General features: G+C 41.1%; 1 protein-coding gene across 1 annotated transcript in view; it reads left to right on the top strand.

Annotated features, from left to right (window-relative positions):
* The first annotated feature begins 1,423 nt into the window (after positions 1-1,423).
* The window catches only part of chrna11 (cholinergic receptor, nicotinic, alpha 11), a 22,353-nt gene continuing 4,339 nt past the window's right edge, over positions 1,424-19,437 (top strand). The window contains exons 1-8 of the mRNA XM_037693273.1: positions 1,424-1,535; positions 3,799-3,938; positions 4,094-4,138; positions 6,895-7,004; positions 7,088-7,167; positions 10,960-11,127; positions 11,216-11,410; positions 17,465-17,551. Coding sequence (XP_037549201.1) covers positions 1,484-1,535; positions 3,799-3,938; positions 4,094-4,138; positions 6,895-7,004; positions 7,088-7,167; positions 10,960-11,127; positions 11,216-11,410; positions 17,465-17,551 — 877 coding nt within the window. The 5' untranslated portion in view covers positions 1,424-1,483. The remainder of the gene's footprint in view (positions 1,536-3,798; positions 3,939-4,093; positions 4,139-6,894; positions 7,005-7,087; positions 7,168-10,959; positions 11,128-11,215; positions 11,411-17,464; positions 17,552-19,437) is intronic.

The raw sequence follows: 19,437 nt of genomic DNA, 5'->3' as shown, positions 1-19,437 counted from the left end.
AATTTAAATTTGACTCAATCCCTCAGAGCTCATTTCTTACGCTGGTCTTGCTTCATAATTGGCATCTCATCTTCGTCCTGCACCATTTAGCTCACTTTCTCTCTTGTTAATTAAGACCACCATGTCACTACTCCCTGCACACACTCCTGCCAGCAGCCAGCGTGCACGTGGAAAAACAAACCACCAGATGTCACCAACGCCTCAGTGCCTCCAATCTGGAGTTTTATGAAGCCTAATGAATTTAGTTGTTTTTTTGTTTTTTGGCTCTGTCACACTGGTTGCTCTGCACACAAGAACACAAAAAACCAGAGCAGGCTTTGCTTTTGAGAAGCAACAAAACAAGAATGAAGCAGTACCCGGATGCTCCTGCCTTTTGTTTGTTGAAGCATTTTGTGCAGTTTTTTCCTCTCTCCTGCTTTAACTTGTGACTGGGTCATCCTTCTTCTCCCCTCCCAGGGCCACTCTCCATCCTGCGTGTGCAGCCGGGCATGAACCTGCACCTCCGGAGTGCTCTGGGTGTGTGACAGGCTTCCAGAGAGAGGGAAAGGGGTAATTTCAAAGGGCAGTAGATGTAATAGGGCAATCTATTATACAGTACAAGTCTTGCTTCCTCTTTTTCTTACCCCCTCCTCCTCCTCCTCTTCATTCTTAGTCTTTCAGCTTCTCACTGCCTCTGCCCTTGCATCAGCATTTCACGAGGACAAATGAGGAGTAGAGTTTAACTATGCACATTTCCGTTGTCCTCCTGCAGAGCCCAGCACTTTCTCAATTAAACTGGAGTCCGTCTGCTCGGCTGATTCAAAGCTCCCCACCACCACGTGGGCGGAGGCTCAACACACACACATACACACACAGCTTTCACCAGCCCAGCAGTGTGTGACCATCACCACTGTTTATCAGAGGCAAAACAACCTGACCATGGATCTGTGGCACATGTTTATGTTTGAAATTAATAAGGATTTAGGATTAGTTCTAACAATGTAAGGGATGACAAGAAAACAGGCCGTGATGTTGAGTTTTTTTTTTTTTTGTCAGACTGCTTGTGGCTCCCTGTGATAAATGTATACCCCTCTGCATGGCTCCTCTTCCAGCTAAACTTTTAAATTTAAATTCTCATTTGTTTTGTTTGTCTTCGGCGAGGTCACTTCATGATGGTGTCATTTAAACCTCTCTGCCCTCACTCCTTTATCTTCACCCCATCACACTCATTTCTGACATTTTTCTTTTTTTTTCTTCTCATTTTAGGCCCACCTCCCAGGGAGACAGACAGAGCCCACATCTCCTCCTCCTCCTCCTCCTCCTCGCTCGCTGATACTCCTTCCATCTGATGCTGACTGGAAGCAGAGCGAAGATTTTCCAGCAGCTCCCCGACTCTCTGCTCCCTTTTCCTCTCTCTACCCCCTCCTTTTTTTATTTTCTTCCTCTAACATCTGGAGCTTCTCCTCTCCTGCCTCCTCTTTTCCTCCAGTGGTTCAATGCCAGGATGTGGCGCTCTGTGGCTCTGCTCCTCTCTGGGTTCTCCGCTTTGATCAACGGTGAGCCTGCCTGCATCTCTGTCTCTCTTTCATTCAGGAACTGGGCTGCAGCGCTGGTGTTTTATAGGAACTCGGGCGCAGGAGTCTGTGTTTTTTTGACGCTTCGTCTGTGAATTTCAAGTGGAGAAAAGACTCCAGGAGAAGTAGAGTGAGGTTCTAGCTCACCTGTTTGCATCTATGGATTCCTTTTGGAGCGATTAGTCTGGAAACATGTGTTCGGGGCTCAGACATGTCTGGCATGGCACATTGACACCCCTGTCTGTGCAGAGCATCTGATGACAGGTGCAGGAAAATCTGAGCTGTCGGAACGTTTCGTCATTTCATCATTTGCGGTTTTGTGTGCACACGAAGGGAACCCCCTGCAGAAAAGCAGAAAAAATCAGTTTAATGACACCGTACAGATCAGCTCTTCCATCTTGCCTCCCTGTTGCTGCAGCCGGGCTGATGATGCTCCGAGCTGGATGGCAGAGCTGAGAGGAGAGTGGGTGAACTTTCCCTACAGGCTCAAGTGCCGACAGTTGTTCGGTTTGTATTTGAAGGAAGGATGAAGATTTTTTTTAAAAAAGGGGGTGGGGAACAACATAAAAGACACGAGGAAGGGAAAAGTTTTTGACTGCGTAGCTGCAGACTGACTTCTGAAGCCAAAAAAAAACCCATCCGGGGCTCTTCCATCATCCTGACATGCTTTGAAAGTAGCTCCTGCTTCTCTGTCACGTTTTCAGCTATTTCTCTTTGCTGCACAGTTCGACCTTAGAAATACATAATCACAGATGGAGAAAACTTCCTTGACCTGCAGACTAAACAAACAGAAATTAATTTATTTGAATAATCCAACCCATTAAAGGGTTACAGCAGTGCCTCTGTTTGCCAGCTTTAGTGCAACTGTATCCAAAACTCGAAACTGGAAAAGCTTTTTTAATTAAAGCTCCTCGTTAAGATCCTTCTCATGCTTTATTCCTTTTATTTTGATCGTTTCAATTCTTACTTCTCTGCTGCTCCCTGTCAGTGGTCACGTTTAGGCTGTGGAGAGCAGCCTGTCTCCTGACAGGAAAGAAAGGTCACGTTAAACCTGAACTGTCTTTGGCTTTGTTTCAAATTTGAAATATTTGCTTTTAGGGCGGCACGGTGGCTCATTTAGTAGAGCTGCCACCTCTCAGCAAGAAGGTTGCCAGACTGAATCTCCCAGGGACCTTTCTGGGTGGAGTTTGCATGGTTTTCTCACAGTGACGGCTGGATCTGGGTACCAGTGATGCGAAAAGGAAGAAGCGGGTAAAGATAATGGATGGATGGATGGATGGATGGAACATTTGGCTTTAAGGGTCCTAACTGCATGACACCATCTTTCTTTTACAGCTTCAGACTGCAGCCAGCATACTAAAATCTACAAACCAGTTGTTCTTTGATGTTCTCCAGGCTATTTTTTTGTGTGTGTCAGCCTCTAAACTGTGGAATAATTTGCCTTTTCACATAACAGCTGCTCAGAATCTCGATCATTTTAATCAAGGCTGAAAACCCTTTCTCTTCTCACTCGTCTGAACAGAACCTCTTGGCTTTTTGTGTGCAACAACGTTCACTTTCTTTACAGCTTGTTACTTTACAAGCGATACGTTCAAGCTGAAAGCCGCTGTTAGTTCTCCCACATGCAGCTCTTCATAACTTTATGCACACTTAGTTTTAAAACCTTTACGTTATGAACAAAATGAGAAAGAAAACTAAAATCTCATCATTGTCATTAAGGATGTATTAACGGGACAGAAGGCTCAGAACTGAAACAGTTTTTACATTGGGTCTCTGGTCCTTCCAAACTAACGTAATTATTCAATAATTTGTGCCAATTATGTCCTGATAAGACTTCCTGGTATTTCTAATTGGTTTACCAACTGTTCTCCAGGTTCTCTGTGAATCATCCTTTCGTTTGCTGGTTTCTTTTTTGTTTTGTATTAATCTGCATTAATGATAAATATTTAATTTGGATTCGAGAGCCAAACCTTTCCTCCATGTCTCATTTGGAAAGTTCAAACCATAAAAGTAATGGTGACATCATCATTACATTTCCTGTTTCACAGCCTTTTCACTGACACTTCCATTTAAAGACGTTCTCCTAAAGATGAAACACGTCAGTTTATAAAGATTAAATCTCTTAATTTGATCTTATATACAGCCTCACGTTTAAAAGCACATCTTCATTTGACTCCCGGCTGACACGGACTTTAAAGAGCGTGATCAGTTATCAGATTTCTGCTGCAATTTCCTGCTTCTTTAGTGTCGTTACAGGGGCCTCATCAGAGGAACCTGCTGAAGAACCTGCTGAAAGACTACAACCGGATGGAGCGACCCGTGGGCAACGACTCTCACCCCCTTACGGTCGTCTTTTCCCTCAGTTTGATACAGATCATGGACGTGGTAGGCACAAACAACCATCTCTATTCTCAGATGCAAAGTCATAAATCAGTGCATAAAAAAGACCCCTTTATGCCTAAAACTGTGTGACACAACTGGTAATACTTAAATTATGCAATTAATTAATTAGGGCACCATTCTTTCTGAATATGTTGCAGGATGAGAAGAACCAAGTGTTAACTTCAAATATGTGGTTACAAATGGTAAGACTTTGACTTCTCTGCTGCTCTGAGTGTCTTTTACTTTTTATGAAGCAGTTGAAACGATCTGTAACATCGAAGATTAAGGTCATGAATCTCGCTGTAACTCAGAATTTCTAAAATTAGAAGGGAATAATAAATAGTCCCTCTTCTGCGAGAGTAATTCACCACCTGTGTAAAAGAGTCTCCACCTGGACTTAACCAAGAAAGTTATAAGACACTCCCAGAGGAAGCCTGCTCCAGTGATTAAGACATTTTTGGCTAAAGGAGTTACTAAATTAAACCCCTAACTGATGCTACGAGAAGCGTTCTATTCCTTTATGGCCACCAGATTTTAGCTGATAATCCAACAGAGATGAGCTGAAGAAAGATTTCCACAACAATCTGACTCTCATCATAAAAAGACAAAAAAAAAAAATCTTCATGAACAGTAATTTCAGAATTGCGCCGCTCAAGGTGGCTGCATGTTGGAGTAGCTCTCTTACATTCATTCTGAGATTTTGCTTTGGAAAACGTTAATTACAAATTTTTCTGGATGTAAATCACTTTTTTTTGGACGATTACTTCCTCTGGTATCAGATGCTGTGCTGCTGGAAGGATTTTTACTGAAACCTTTTTCACATTTGGATATTTGTTATGATGCGTAACCATAACAACACGGCGGTTTTCTACAACTGGGAGCAGCTGATTAACATCTCAGAAGCCCAAATAAGATCTCAACTACAGCACCAAATCCCAAATGAGTTGAAAAGGAGGAGCCGTGGATGCATTACCGTCTACCTGGAGGCTGTGCTCGATTGCCTGACCACAGCTTAAAACAGCGGGAGGACCGAGATCATCCCCTGGCACCTGCAATTAAGTCAGTTGAAACGAGGGGCTCGGCAGGCTGCTGCAAGAAATGGCCATCGCTCGGGGAGGAGTTCTGCCGGCATTCAGGCAGTCCTGCTGCCCAAGAGGACAAGAGGCCTGCAGGGTCTGGGTGGATGGATCGGGATCTGCAGCCAGTTTCTTCGGATCTGCTGTAGAATGGACTGCTACAAGAGATCCTTCCTGCCTAAAACCATCAGCATCTATAACAACTCTAATGAAACCAAGATGATGAGCTACAACAACATTTAATTTCCCTTTGGGATTAATCAAGTATTTTTGAATTGAATTGAATTTTATGTCAGTATTAGATGAAAAATGTCTAGGTGATTGTGCACCATGATCAATGCAAAAGGAAGGCTAACAAATTACAGTGCTGTGAAAAGTTTGTTAGCTTTTTTTGTTGTTGTCACTAATATGTGTTTAACATTATCTAACAGATGTTAATATCAGACAAAGGTGACCTGAGTGAAGGCAAAATGAATTTTCTAAATGATGATTTCATTTATTAAGGGAATAAAAGCTTTCCAAACCAACCTAGGCCTATGTGGAAAAGTAAATGTGGCATAAGTGCTTCAGACCGTCGTCGTGCTGCAGAACCCAACTGCGCTTAAATCGAAGGCTACAAACTGACGACTGGATGTTCCCCTTCAGGACTTTTTACTAAACAGCAGGATTCATGGTTACTTCAAGCTGCTCAGGTCCTAAAGCAGCGAATCATCCCCAGACTATCACACTACCACCGCCGTGCTTGACTGCTGGTGCACAGCTGTTATCCTGAAATGCAGGGTTAGCTTTATGCTAGGTGCAAAGGGACACGCACCTTCTAGAAAGTTCCACGTTTGTCTCGTCAGGCCACAGAATATCTTCTCAAAAATCTTGGGGATCGTCAAGACGTTTGACCTTTTTGTTTTATTTTTATCAGCAGTGGTTTGAGCCTTGTAACTCTCCCATGGAGACCAGTTTTTGTCCTGGCTTTTTGCTTGAATTATGAGCACGGACCTTAAACCCCTCCCCCGCTCCCCTCAGGCAGGACGTTGCAGAGCATTAAGTGTAGAACCACTAGACTGAGGAACAGCTTCTACCCGGAAGCTGTTAGACTCATGAATCTCTAACCAGGATAATCATTGAAATGTCACTTTAATTGGTGATATGTGACTTATCCATGCTGCTGATCTCATTCATACCCATCTGCTCACCACAGACTCATGTTTGGGCTGCTGTTGTTACCCCGTACTGTTTTACATTATTATTGTTTAGTGTACATCTTAGATCATTATTTACTGTTTCTTTTATACTTTATATTTTGCTATTTTTGGGCGTAACTGGGACCCCGTGTACATAATTTCGTTCCACCACATGTGATGGAAATGACAGTAAAATTGACTCGAACTTGAACTAAACGAGGCGAGTAAGGCCTGCAGAACTTCAGATGTTGTTCTGGATTTGCTTGTGATCACCTGGATGAGTCGTGGATGCGCTCGTGAAGTAATTTTGTTCGGCTGGTCACTCGTGGGATGGTTCACGACTGTTCCAATGTTTTGACAATTGGTTAAGTGACGTCTTGATTCTACAGGTCTGGCATGAATCAGATTATTATTTTTTTAAATCACTGTTCATTCATGATTTGACAGGCGAGGCAATTACTTTTTAACTTGGGGCAAGCTGCTGAAGCCTGTTTATCTTCAATAAAATAACTCATTTAAAAACTGTATTCAGGTTATCTCTGTCTGATAACATTTATTTGCCGATTCAAAACATTTACGTGTGACAAAAAGGCAAGAACCGAATCAAAAGCTTCACCCATCTTAAATTATGAACTTCTGTTGACGTGATAGAAGTCAACGTGATCTGCAGGTCTCGGTGTGTTTTCTGTGTGTGTGCATTTAAAGACTTGGTTCGACCACTACCTCCAGTGGAACCAGAGCGAACACCCCGGGGTGAAAAACCTCCGCTTCACAACGGATCAGATCTGGACGCCGGACATCCTGCTCTACAACAGGTAACACACCTGAACGCAGACCTCGCACACGTCTGCACGCATCAGCAGGTGATGTCACTTCCTCCCCCTCTGTCCATTCTCAGTGCAGATGACGACTTTGACTCCACCTTTAAGACCAACGTTCTGGTGAACTCCAGCGGCTTTGCCAAGTATCTGCCTCCAGGTGAGTCCCTCCTCTGTGCATCATATTAAAAAAATGTAATCCTTTATGTTGTTTCTTTCATTCACTTCGTTTCCCAGAGGTCCACCTCATTGTGCAGTCTCTGCATGTTGCCCTGTTTGCACACTAAACATTAATATTTCATCAATAAAACAGCATTTCTGGTTTGCTCTAACGTCTATAAATATCCTCCCCTTCCTGCCTCGACCAAAAGACCGCTGCGAGGCTGTGAAGGTAACGACTCCTCTGGGTTTTCAGGGGTCTTTGCTTTGTATTTTCTCAGGCTCCCCCAGATTAAAGTAGCTTCAGCTTGAATCCCTTGTGCAGCTGGGGGGTTAGAGCTGAAATTACCCACTACAGTAAAAGACACGGGCTGTGAGCTCCAAGAGCCACACTTTCAATTCTGTTGAGAGGCCAGATTTATTGATAGGTTGCAGCCGAATGTATCTACAGTCCCTTTATGCTGCGAGCTAGATCAGAGGTAGTTAGAGAAAGAAGCAAATAAGAGCTCAGGTGTTAAAAAAAATGAGATGGAGGAGAGTTTAGACTTTATTTGAAAACAATAAAAAGAGGGAAATGGAGACAAATAAAACAGAACTGGTCTGGTTGCCATTGTTCGGGGATCTTATTGACAACTTATAAAAGGCTTCGTGTGTCTGAGTGGCAGGAATGAAGCGCGAGATTGACGTGAAGTAAATAAAGTGCATCCCAGGTGTCTGCTGATCTCGTGTTTGCAGAGGTCTTGTTTTGTCTGGATTAATGGCAGTTCAGAAGAAAAGGTTTTTTAGCTCTTATCTCAATTGGGTGACATTTACAACAAGGTAATCTTGTCTAGAGCTCTTGTAACGCCTGCTTCGGAAGGAGTTGTTTCATTTCAGGAGCTCTGAAACTGGGATTGCTCTGAGCAACACAAGAAGAAAAATCTCCGCTGCTTTGTTTGACTAAAGGTTTCTAAATATCTTGGAGCGACAGGTAACAAATGTATGGATTAAAGCAGAAAAAAAATTGACTGATTTTTTTTTCTAAACCTAGAGGTTGAAGAGTAAAAATAACAGTAACTTCGATAAGGGGATCATGTTTTACATTTTCAGCTCATGTAGTTGTTTAATACCATTTATTTTTCACATTTGATCTTATCATCAGAGTATAATAATTAAGTTTAGCTCATCCAAACAGCCACGACATCTTGTTGTTGTTAAAACAAGCGTAGAATTGAATTGAGCAGATACGTATGATAAACTACAAACACCTGAAACGGACTCTCAGAGAGAACTTTGTGAGTTTTGGGGGAAATTAAAGGTAGAGACACATCTCTGCTATAGTCCGGGGCATATAAATATTAATCTTTTAGCATTAATATAAATATTTTTTGAAATACTAAAGCAGCAGAAACAGCCTCAACAGGCTGCGCGCTCCCATGGTGGTTCATGCACGTCTCTCTCTCTCTCAGACAAAGAGTTCGGTCTCATGCGCAAGTTGCACGTCTATACGGTGACGACGCTCAGAACACATTAACATTTAATACAAAGTTAGATTTTAGACATAAAAGTCCCGAGGAAGTCGGGGTGCTCTGCTCTGATTGGGTCAAACTGTGGCTCTGGTTCTCTTTATTGGGTAAAAGCATCACCAGTTTAATCTCTGTATCCTCATTAGATTGGATGGTTTTAACTAGACCACAACAAACATTTTATCCCCCCTCATTTTTACAGACGATGGAAATCTGTCCTGGCCACGTACAAAATGATGTAAATCCGTTGTGGCGATGGTGAACTTTAATCCATGGACATGAGAAACACAAAGCAGTGTCACTTCTGGTTTACAGCAACACGGTCATTTAAAAGTCTAACATCACTCGAAGCAATGCATATCACCCTCCACCGGTCCTGCTGAGTCTAAGATCATCTTATGTTGAGAAATGACAAGAGTTCAAGCTGTTTTGGTAATAAAATAAAAAACATAGTCTCATACTATATCATGAAATTTCATGCTCATAAGTGTTGTGAATGACTCAGCTACTACCATGTCACATTTTAGCTCAATATCCTTAAAATTAACCAAGTTGCATCCATTTTTGTGCTTGCTAATGTCAGTTAGCTGTGGTGGCCATTTTGAATTGAAATGACTGAAAGTTAATAGGTTGAATGATTACGTTCTTCGAATTTCATTAACATTTATTCAGCTGTTCTTGCGATATTTTGATCTGTCAATGCTGAAGTTTTAGGCAAAGATCATACTTAAAGTGTACTTGTACTGTGTGTTGTGAATGACTTTCAGCTACTACCACACAAGTTTTAGCTCAGTGTCTAAAACTGGCTGAGTTAAAGACATTTTGGTGTTTTCTTAGGTCAGCTATTGAAATGGATTTACTCCAAAACATAGCAATTTGTAGAAATGCATTAAATAATATATATTTTTAAATTCATTCAACCTTTATTTTTACAGGTTAGTCTCATTGAGTCACGGGGACTCATTTACAAGAGAGACCTGTTTTAAGCACAGAACACAAATGTACAGACAACATTCATATTAAAGCATATAAAATTAAAAGTAAATAAAAGAAATTATATAAAAATGAATCAAAAAGCTATAAAACCATGTAAAATACTAAAAACAGGAACATCGCATTGATTTTTGCAATGAATGTAACAGTTGTTTAAAATCCCTTAAAATCTTATCAAAGTTACCCAGAGGACCAGATTGAACTTTTTTGGATTTTTCTACCTGGATTATTGAGCATGCATCAGGATACTTATCAAAGTTAGTCATGGAGTCCCTCAGGGTACAGTGCTTGGACCAATACTCTTTATATATGTTTCCATTAGGTAAAGTTATTAAACGGCATTATTCCATGTAAATACCACCCATTCATGAGATATTTTGTTTACAGACAGACACAGGCAAAAACAGTACCGCCTTATGACAGCGGGTGATTATAATGATTTTTTTTTCCCCTTGTGAAGCAAATGCACAAATTGAATATAAGTGACTGAAACTTGAAGGGCAGCGCATGCACAAATTTTACAGCTCTTTAGGTTCTTTGGAACTTTTTTAGTTAACTTTAGATGAACTTCTGCTCTTATACTTGATAATTCTCTTTCGTTGACCTCCTAGAGAATGAACGTCTTTGAGGCTTCGCTGATGTTTTGCGTGTGTGTGTCTGAATGTTTTAACAGGCTTGATTAGTTTATTGGATGCCAACCAACACACAGATCCTTGTGATTCTTCATATCAGGGGGTGGATTACTCTCCACATGTGTGGCGTGCCGATGCATACATTTATTTAGCATGATAACAGCGGCAATCTCATTAGGGCACTGCCCGTAATCTCATTTTTCAGTGATGTGGATGTTTTCTTCTGCTGCTTAGTGAACAGCTGTGTGCAGCCAGAGCGGAGAGGAGAAAATCTGAGAAGAGTGACAACACTGCTGCCAGATTTTTCTTTATAGACGTGTCTTTGATGGGGAGGTTGTTTATTATACAGTCTCTGCTTTCTTTTCTTTCCAGCCTCGAAACTGAATTTTGCAGCAGTACGCTCTGTGGGCTGACACATCGTTAAAAACTTCACTGCAGTGGGCTCTGGAGTTGTTTCACATCATTTCAGTGTAAAAATCTTGTCGGATTGAATGAAAGCGCTAACAAGCTACTTGATATTCATGAGAGAGACTGCACAGTCCTCCACTACATCTGTTTTCAGTCTCCACAGGAAACTGCAGGGGTCAATATAGTCATCTTGTCAATTGATCGTCAGGCTGTAACTTCCTGCCCTCTCTCCTCACATCTTCTTTTCTCTCGCAGGAATCTTCATGAGCACGTGCAATGTGGATGTTCGCTGGTTTCCTTTTGACATTCAGAAGTGCGAGTTAAAGTTCGGCTCTTGGACGTACGACGGCTGGCTGCTTGACCTTCAGATGACTGACGCAGACATCTCGGGATATATGCCCAACGGAGAGTGGGATCTAATCGGTTGGTCTGCAAAAACATTTGCTTTAGTGTCCCCAGTAAAGACATCCCTTGGTAAAGTGGAGGTCATTCTGTCTTTGTGTTCCTGCAGGTGTTCCTGGCACCAGAAATGACGTCTTCTATGATTGCTGTAAGGAGCCTTACACGGACGTGACTTTTGTTATAACAATACGGCGGCGGACGCTCTACTATGCTCTGAATCTGCTCATCCCGTGTGTGTTGCTGTCGTCCATGACTCTACTAATCTTTGTGCTGCCAGCTGACTCCGGAGAGAAGATCTCATTGGGTGAGTGCATCAGAACAGGCTTGAACTTGTCAAGTTTGATGCCAAATATTGGGTTTGTCTTAAAGAATGTGACCAGAAAAGTATCAGAATCGGTGTTACGTATAAGACTGAATTCACTCATGGAGTTCCTCAGGGTTCAGTGCTTGGACCAATACTCTTCACTTTACAAATGCTTCCATTAGGTAAAGTTATTAAACAGCATGGGATACATTTTAATTGTTATGCTGATGATACACACTTATATTTGTCCATGAAACCCAATGAATCCCATCAGTTACTTAGACTACAAGCATGTCCTACAGACATAAAAACCTGGATGACCCTAAATTTTCTGCTTTTGCACTTCGCTCTCAGACTGTAGGATTATTCGCGGTTCCTAGAGTTTTCAAAAGCACAATGGGAGGAAGATCTTTCAGTTGTCGGCTCCTCTCTTGTGGAACCAACTTCCAGATTCTGTCTGTGAGGCTGACACGTTGTTTAGTTTTAAGACTGGGCTTAAGACTTTCCTTTTTGATAAATCCTATAGTTAGGGTTGGCTTGTTATGCTGCTATAGGCTTAGACTACTGGAGGACAAATTGACCTCATTTCCTTAAATTAATTGCTAAAATTGAATAGTTTTATTTGATATTATTTCTATCTTAACATGTGATTTCTGACTTGCCATTGTGTATCTGTTCCTCTCAAACCCAGCTGGTCGAAGCAGATGGCCGCTTGTCCTGAATCTGGTTCTGCTAAAGGTTTCTTCCTCATGAGAGAGTTTTTCCTTTCCACTGTCACCTTCATGCTTGCTCAAGATGAGAGTTCTGTGATGGAGTTAAATTCAAAGCAGTCTGCTCTGCAGATAAATAATGTTTAATTATTTTTATATATATGAATGTTTCTGTTCAGTGCCCTGAGATGACTTGTGTTGTGGCTTGGCGCTATATAAATAAACTGAACTGAATTGACTTTTAATAAATCAGCTTAATCTAAAACATAACTACAGCACAGTTTCACTAAAAGGGTACAAACAGTTGTCATTTTATGTCTTTCTGAAACCAGATCTCTAAATATGTAGGGTACAAGCGATGAGCGGTGGCATCCCACACCAGAGGCTCTTTATTGCTGTTGATGAGCGGAGCCTAATGAGGAGGATCTTTGGTTCAAACTGCTCATTAAAGTAACTTTCATTTCATCGAAGTTCCTGGTGCATCTCGATTTAACACCCTAAAACTGGGCCAATGTCAAGAGATATTTAAGTGGCTCTTTTTCTTTCAAGACGCAGCTGATTTTCTTGTCAACTTCAGGTCTTTTGTGTTGTTAATTCTTGTTGTGAAGCAACAGTGAGACACTGACATATGCACATTTATCATGTTTCTGTTTAATTGTTTGTAGTAAACTGTCCAGCCATTGTCAGGAAGTTGGCAGTAAAGATTCTGCTAAGTAGTGTTCACTTTAAAGTATACATAGTACTGTGTAAAACTAAAGTTTTCCCTTTCGTTTGATAACTTGTGACCGAGGAACCAGGCTCTCTTGAAAGTATGAGCTGAAGCTCTTCCAGAGTTTTTCTTTGAACTTGGCTGCTTTTTTACTTTCAGTCCAGTTTGTTTTCTGTTTTTAAGCCTCTTAACTCTATTCTTTTGAATCATTTGAACATAAAAAGGCTTCTAAACTCACAGGGAGAAGCAGTGTTGTGTCGACACACAGCAGACTACGACACAACAAACCAAATTTATACTGTATAGGTTCTTTAGACATATTGTTACCAGCAAAATGTCAGAGACACAACTTGTTCCTCGTTCTTTTGTCAAATATTTGTAAATTACCAAAGATTACTCAGTTTGACTCAGTCCATCCTTTTATCTTTATCTGCTTCTTCCTTTTTTCGGGTCGCAGGGGTCGCTGGTGCCCATGTCCAGCAGTCACTGTGTGAGAGGTGGGGGACACCCTGGACAGGTCTCCAGTCCATCACAGAGACACATAGAGACAAATGAGACAACCTTTCACTCTCACTCTAGGAATGACTAGAAACATGACGGATGTTTTTTTTTTCTGGAGAACCTTCTTAGTGTCCTTCCATTTCCAACATTTTTTATCCATCACTTTTTTTTCTTCTTTTTTTAAGCGTGGAGCTAAATTTAAAGTATTTTAGTGAACTGTTGAGTTTTCTGGTGCTTTGCTGTTTCCATGGATGCACAATTTGTTCTTGGTGGTGTCACTCCTGGTGACAGGAGAAACAGTTTATTAGTGTCCTACATTTATAAAGAATAGAATAGATCTTTGTCGTCATGGCACCTACAATGAAATGTGGGTTTGCTTCCCGGAGCAAAAGTAAAAACAGTGTAATATAAAACAAAGCAAAATACATAAATAAATATAAACTGTATAAAAGGTTATAGTTACAGATTTTAAACGCTCCAAACATGCAACACAAGCAGAATGATATTATTGCACTTATTCAGTTCTTATACAGCTTTTCTTAAGTTCATTAATGGCTGATGGATAAAAACTATTTTTAAATCTGTTCTTGTCTTGATTGATATGTACACTCTACCCTGATGGTAACAGTTCAAACAGATCATGTCCAGGGTGAGACGTGTCCTTTAAGATGTGGGCTTTTCCTATGTACAGTAGATCTTCCAGTGAGAGAAGAAGACAGCCCACCATCTTCTGGGCTGTGTTGCTAACTCTCTGGAGCACTTTCCTGTGAGCCACTGTGCAGATAAGATACCACACACTGATGCAGTGTGTTAAGATGCTCTCTATGGAGAATTGGTAGAAAGACACCAGCAGTCTCCGAGTGATGTTGTTCCTCCTGAGCACTCTCAGGATGTGCAGTCTCTGCTGGGCCTTTTTCAGCTACTCAGAGGTGTTCACGCTCCAGGTCATCAGATTTCCCTCATTATGGACTCCCAGAAAATTGTAGTCAGCTACTCTCCCGTTAGAAGAGTTATCATTAAAAAGACTGTTATTATTTCAGGGAGCACGGTGGTGCGATGCTTAGAGCTGTCACCTCACAGCTAGAAGGTCGCAGGTTCACCTCCTGGATTTTGGGATTCAAGGGTTTTCTCCAGGTACTCTGGTTTCCTCCCATAAATCACAAACAAGCATATTAGGTTAACTGGTAACTCTAAATTGTCCCTAGGTGTGAGTGGTTGTCTCATTTGTCCCCATGTGTCCCTGTAATGGACTTATAACCTGTCCCTTGCATACCACACCTCTCGCACAGTGACTACTGGAGATAGGCAGCAGCTCCCCAAGATTTGAAAAGGAGAAGCAAGTATATTTTTCACCCTATAAGTCGTGTTTTTTTGCATAATTTACTCGCCCTGCGACTTATAGGCCAAAGCGACGTATTTAGGAATTTTTCCCATATTTATAAACCAATTTTTGGCGGAGATTTGACAGTTTTCATTCATTCTGACCAAAAAAAATTGAACAGTACCATTTTTAGCCACTTGATGGCAGCAGATTAGTAGTAGCAGTAAGGCATGCCGTTGTATCACGTAATAGGTAAAACGTGGCTATAATGACGAATTCAAAAAAGTTCAATGCAAAAACAATTGGATTTTATTTACTATACTTCACTTTATACTTTATTATTTTTGTCTTGAACTTTTTTGAATTGACCATGTCCTGGATGACTGTGAATCTTCACAAGCTATTAATTACCTAATTGGCTTGCCATATTCCCCCACCTTCGTTCTGCTCGCTGCTTGGAGCAGCTCGCACATCTGCGCGTGCACGCTTACGCAAATCGGGTTTTGAAATACAGCTGATTTGACCGTCAAAGTGTATTTATTAAGCATTAAATAGACTGAGACACACCTTTACTATAATTTTGAGCAAACAAATAATTGTTTTTAAGTGTTAATCTTGTTAAATTCTTGTTAAAGTCCTCCTGTGCATGCTCCCGCTGCCGCCATTTGGCAGCCCATCGATTTTTGGCACACCGGCCCACATTTCTAGGTTCGGTCCACATTTCCGGGTTGTCAGTGGTGACGCATAATAGATGCAATATATATGGGGAAGCAACATATTTATGGATTTTTCCACTTTTTAAAACATATTTGGACTGATGCAACTTATAGGGTGGAGCGACAAGTACGGCGGAAATTAGGGTAAAAGATGGATGGATGTTATGCTTTCGATGAATTTCCCAACTTTGAGAAGTCCTGTTGTGCTGGATTGCTCTCACTGTCCAACCTTGTAGATGCGATGAGTCAACATTTATAAGGAGCAGCAATTTTTCTATTGGAAAAGTCAACATCCACTAGTTTTCAAAACTTTACTAGAAAAAAAAAAAAAAAAATTGTGTTTACATTTCAGTGGTTAATCAGTGCAGAAATCCTGTCTATTAAAAATTAGTTTTTTTTCTTCTGATGGCTCTAAGTCTACCAGATTGATTGTTTAAAGTTCCTGACCCAGAAAAAGAAGGGTACCAAACAAGACATCAAACAGAAAGGATAAATGTATGCAGTGCAGGTTTTAGACTTAAAAAAAAAAAAAGCAAGCAAGATCCCATAAACTTAAAATGTATGACATAACGCTCTTGGACTGAACGTGTGTGAATACAGACGAACTAAAAGTAGACCACTGCAGAACGGGGGTACACGAATGGCACAGGAGATTATCAGGAGGCACAAAGAGGCGAAGTGGGAGGGGGAGCAGAGAGAGGAGAGGGATTACCGGATAACTAAATGGGCACACGAGAAAACCGTAGTGGAGGAGAAGAGCGCAATGAGTGTGGGAAGATGGAAAAAAGACGGGCGAGGGTTTAGGAGAAGATGAGAGAGGAGGGCAGAGCAGAGAAAGAGAAGACGGAAGAAAAGGGAGACAGCCAAACGACACCATAACTGGGTGAAAGAGACAGGAAGTAAAGTTTTAATAGTCTCACCCCGTTTTAAAATCAATGATGTCGTCAGAACAATAAACACTCCAGACTCTTTTATCTCAACTTTGCAGCACTGAAATAACAAGTCAACTAATACAAGACATTCTGTTCTGAACTCAAACACTTTCAGTCATTTAAGAACAAAAATATGAAACAGAATTTGCCCTCGATTCTTCCAGGGTGAGAATTTATTTTCCTCTGCGGCCTGATTCCCGCTAATTGACTACTTTTGAGTTTCAGAACATTTTTACAAGACATAAAAAGCTACTTGGGAAATGTCGTCTTGGGTTCTGTGAAACGAAAATGTACATTTTAACTGAAAGCTTCAAGAATTCAAGCTAAAAGAATCGTCAGCAGCCTCGTGTTCGCTAAACATTTCATTATCTTTGCGGCGCCGAATAAACCCTGTAATTTAGAGCGACACAGTAATTATGATTTTGTTTAAAAATCCTGTTTGACTCATCTCTGAGTGGGCGTCGAGCCTTAATGGCATTGTCAAAGCTCAGTGAAAGGAGCATTGTGCAGCTTTTTACCAACGAGGGAGGGGAGGGAAGCCTTACACATGCGGTCAATTAACCTATTGATGTAATTAAAGCTAGTGAATTGATTACGTAGGAGAGCTTACACACTGCCTTCCAGGAAAATACTCTGCTGCCATTTCCAGGTGATGGAGGAGACGCTGGGACAAAGTGGCTGAGCTTTAAAAGTGGAAACATAATGAAGGATTTTTAATCGACCTAACATCATCAAGCTAATCATATTTTATCCCCCAGATCAGGAGTTTAATTGAATGTTCAAACCGAGGGCAGTTAAGCCAGCGAGCCACTTGTTAAATTCTGCTTCAACCCAGATGAGTTTCACAGCTGGACAGTATACGAGGTGTGCGGTTTTTACAGTCAGAGCCTGAACAGTTTAAGGGAGAGGCTGTTTGCTGTGCGTGAGAGCCTTTAGGCTGCAGAAGAACAAAATAGCTTGAGGTAACTCGGCGTTTTAGCATTAGCTGGTCATTTCCATAAATCGAACCCGATCTCATCATGGGCCTGACCATTTATCAAAACGAAGCGGTGGAGTTCCTCACAAAGAGGCAAAAACGACTCCAGGGAGGCGACCAAACCACATTATTGATTGCTTAACTAAATGTAGCTAAAGCATTAGGAACTATCTGTCTGTCTGCCTGCAGGTATCACCGTGCTGCTGTCGCTCACCGTTTTCATGCTGCTGGTGGCAGAAATCATGCCCGCCACATCCGACTCTGTCCCTCTCATAGGTACGTAACGGTTTTTATACAGACTCATTCCACCTAATTAACAGCCTGTTACTATTAATGATGATCAATACGCAGCATGTTGCTGCTTGTACTCATTAAAAATGCAGGTTCTGCTGGAGCAAAATTACAGTTTGAACTTGACGGTTGCCAAGTTTGGAAAATAAGAACTAGATTCATCCCACGGTGTTTTAGCTATTTCTGTTCTGCTCATTCAGTGCAGGACTGCAGCGTTGTTGTCACGGCTCACTATTCAACTCACGGAACGGAGGTTGAAAGTTGCAGAAAACGATCCGTTACTAAAAAAGCCACTAAAGCTAATCAGTCAGGACACGTGTACTAAGCAGAACATGGACTCCATGATGATAGAATACTAGCATTAATACACAGAATTTCAGTTCACGGACCAGAAATTTCCCTCCTTCGATTTTTTTAAATCAAAAACTAAAATAAAAGTTGAATCTTATTTACGTGTTTATTAAGCACAGGTAATGGTGAGCAGTATACGTAGTTTTTGGAGCAGCTTATGAGACGATTCATTTTGCAAGATAATGCCAAAAAGTATTCAAACATTATAACAAAGTGTTAAAAAATGTTCAGTTACGCTGGTTTGCCTGAAGTAAAGGCCAATGCAGTCACTTGAACCACACTTATAAAAGATGCCTTATGTTGGATAAAAATATCCTCTCATTATTTTACTTACTTAAAAGGAGCCACACACGATGACAGAAGATTTTGATACTGAGTTTACTTGCAACGACAGCTGCCACAGGCTTGCACACGTTTCACTGAAGTCCGGTCGTAAGGATCTGCGCCAGACAGTATACAAGAAGCGTTTTGATCAGCACGATGACCTCGGCCTCTCAGCACACAGACTCGGAGGCGTTGGATTTCTGCAGGCTCCTCTCTGAGAGGAAAACAACTCTCTGATCTCACACACATGGTTCAACATTAATTTAACATTAGCAGTGATAAACATCCATAAACCTTTATTGAAACACCCCTGACACCGTAAACTAAAATCCTCCATCACAACTGCTTCTTCACTTCTGCATTAAATGTGAAAACATTCCTTTCAAAACTTCGGCAGCGGCTTCCAGTTTCTTTAACAATTAGAAGATAAAAAAGAATTCAAGCAACACAACGATAAAAATATGTCTACTCTATATTTTTACACCTGATAATGGCTTAAACAAAACAGGATTGTCAGGGGACTTTAGGTAAAAGTGATGGATGTTTATCAGTAATTAATGTTAAATTAATGTTGAACCATGTGTGCGAGGTCAGAGAGTCTTTTGTCTCCTCAGAGAGGAGCCTGCAGGCGCACATGATAACTATGAGGCCTTCTCCTCGTCTAGCCGAGGTCGTCTTGACCTCGCTTCTGTTTGATAATTGTGTAATATAAAGCACTTCCTGCCTCACTGTCTGGCGCAGATTCTCAGTGACGAGGCTTGTACTTTTCATACCATATTTTTCGGACCATAAGGTGCGCCGGATTATAAGGCGTACTAAGCGAAACAAAACAGTCAGATATGTCAAATTTTATTCAACACATTCACAATAACCACGTAAGAGCAGTTCAAGGTCAGTAAGCACAACCAGGATTAAAACATAAGGTGCACCTGATTATAAGACTGAATGTCGATTTTTGAGAAAATTCAGATTTTAAATGCTCCTTATAGTCCGAAAAATACGGTACATCTGTGAAAACCTTATCGTGACCGCCAACCCTCGCAAGTAAAGACTGGTTGAAAATCTTCTTGTGTCCTCAGAGTGGCTTATTTGAGTAAATAGAGATGATGAAAGGATATTTATTTATCTAACAAGGATATTAGTTACATTTTAAATGACAGAATTTCTAAAAATTTAAACTAGAGGATATATATATA

This window comes from Nematolebias whitei, chromosome 19 (genome assembly GCF_014905685.2).
Source record: "Nematolebias whitei isolate Nwh7 chromosome 19, NemWhi1, whole genome shotgun sequence".
NCBI classification, from domain to species: Eukaryota; Metazoa; Chordata; class Actinopteri; order Cyprinodontiformes; family Rivulidae; genus Nematolebias; species Nematolebias whitei.
The sequence above is the reverse complement of the archived record's forward strand: the minus strand, read 5'-3'. Positions and strand labels throughout refer to the sequence as shown.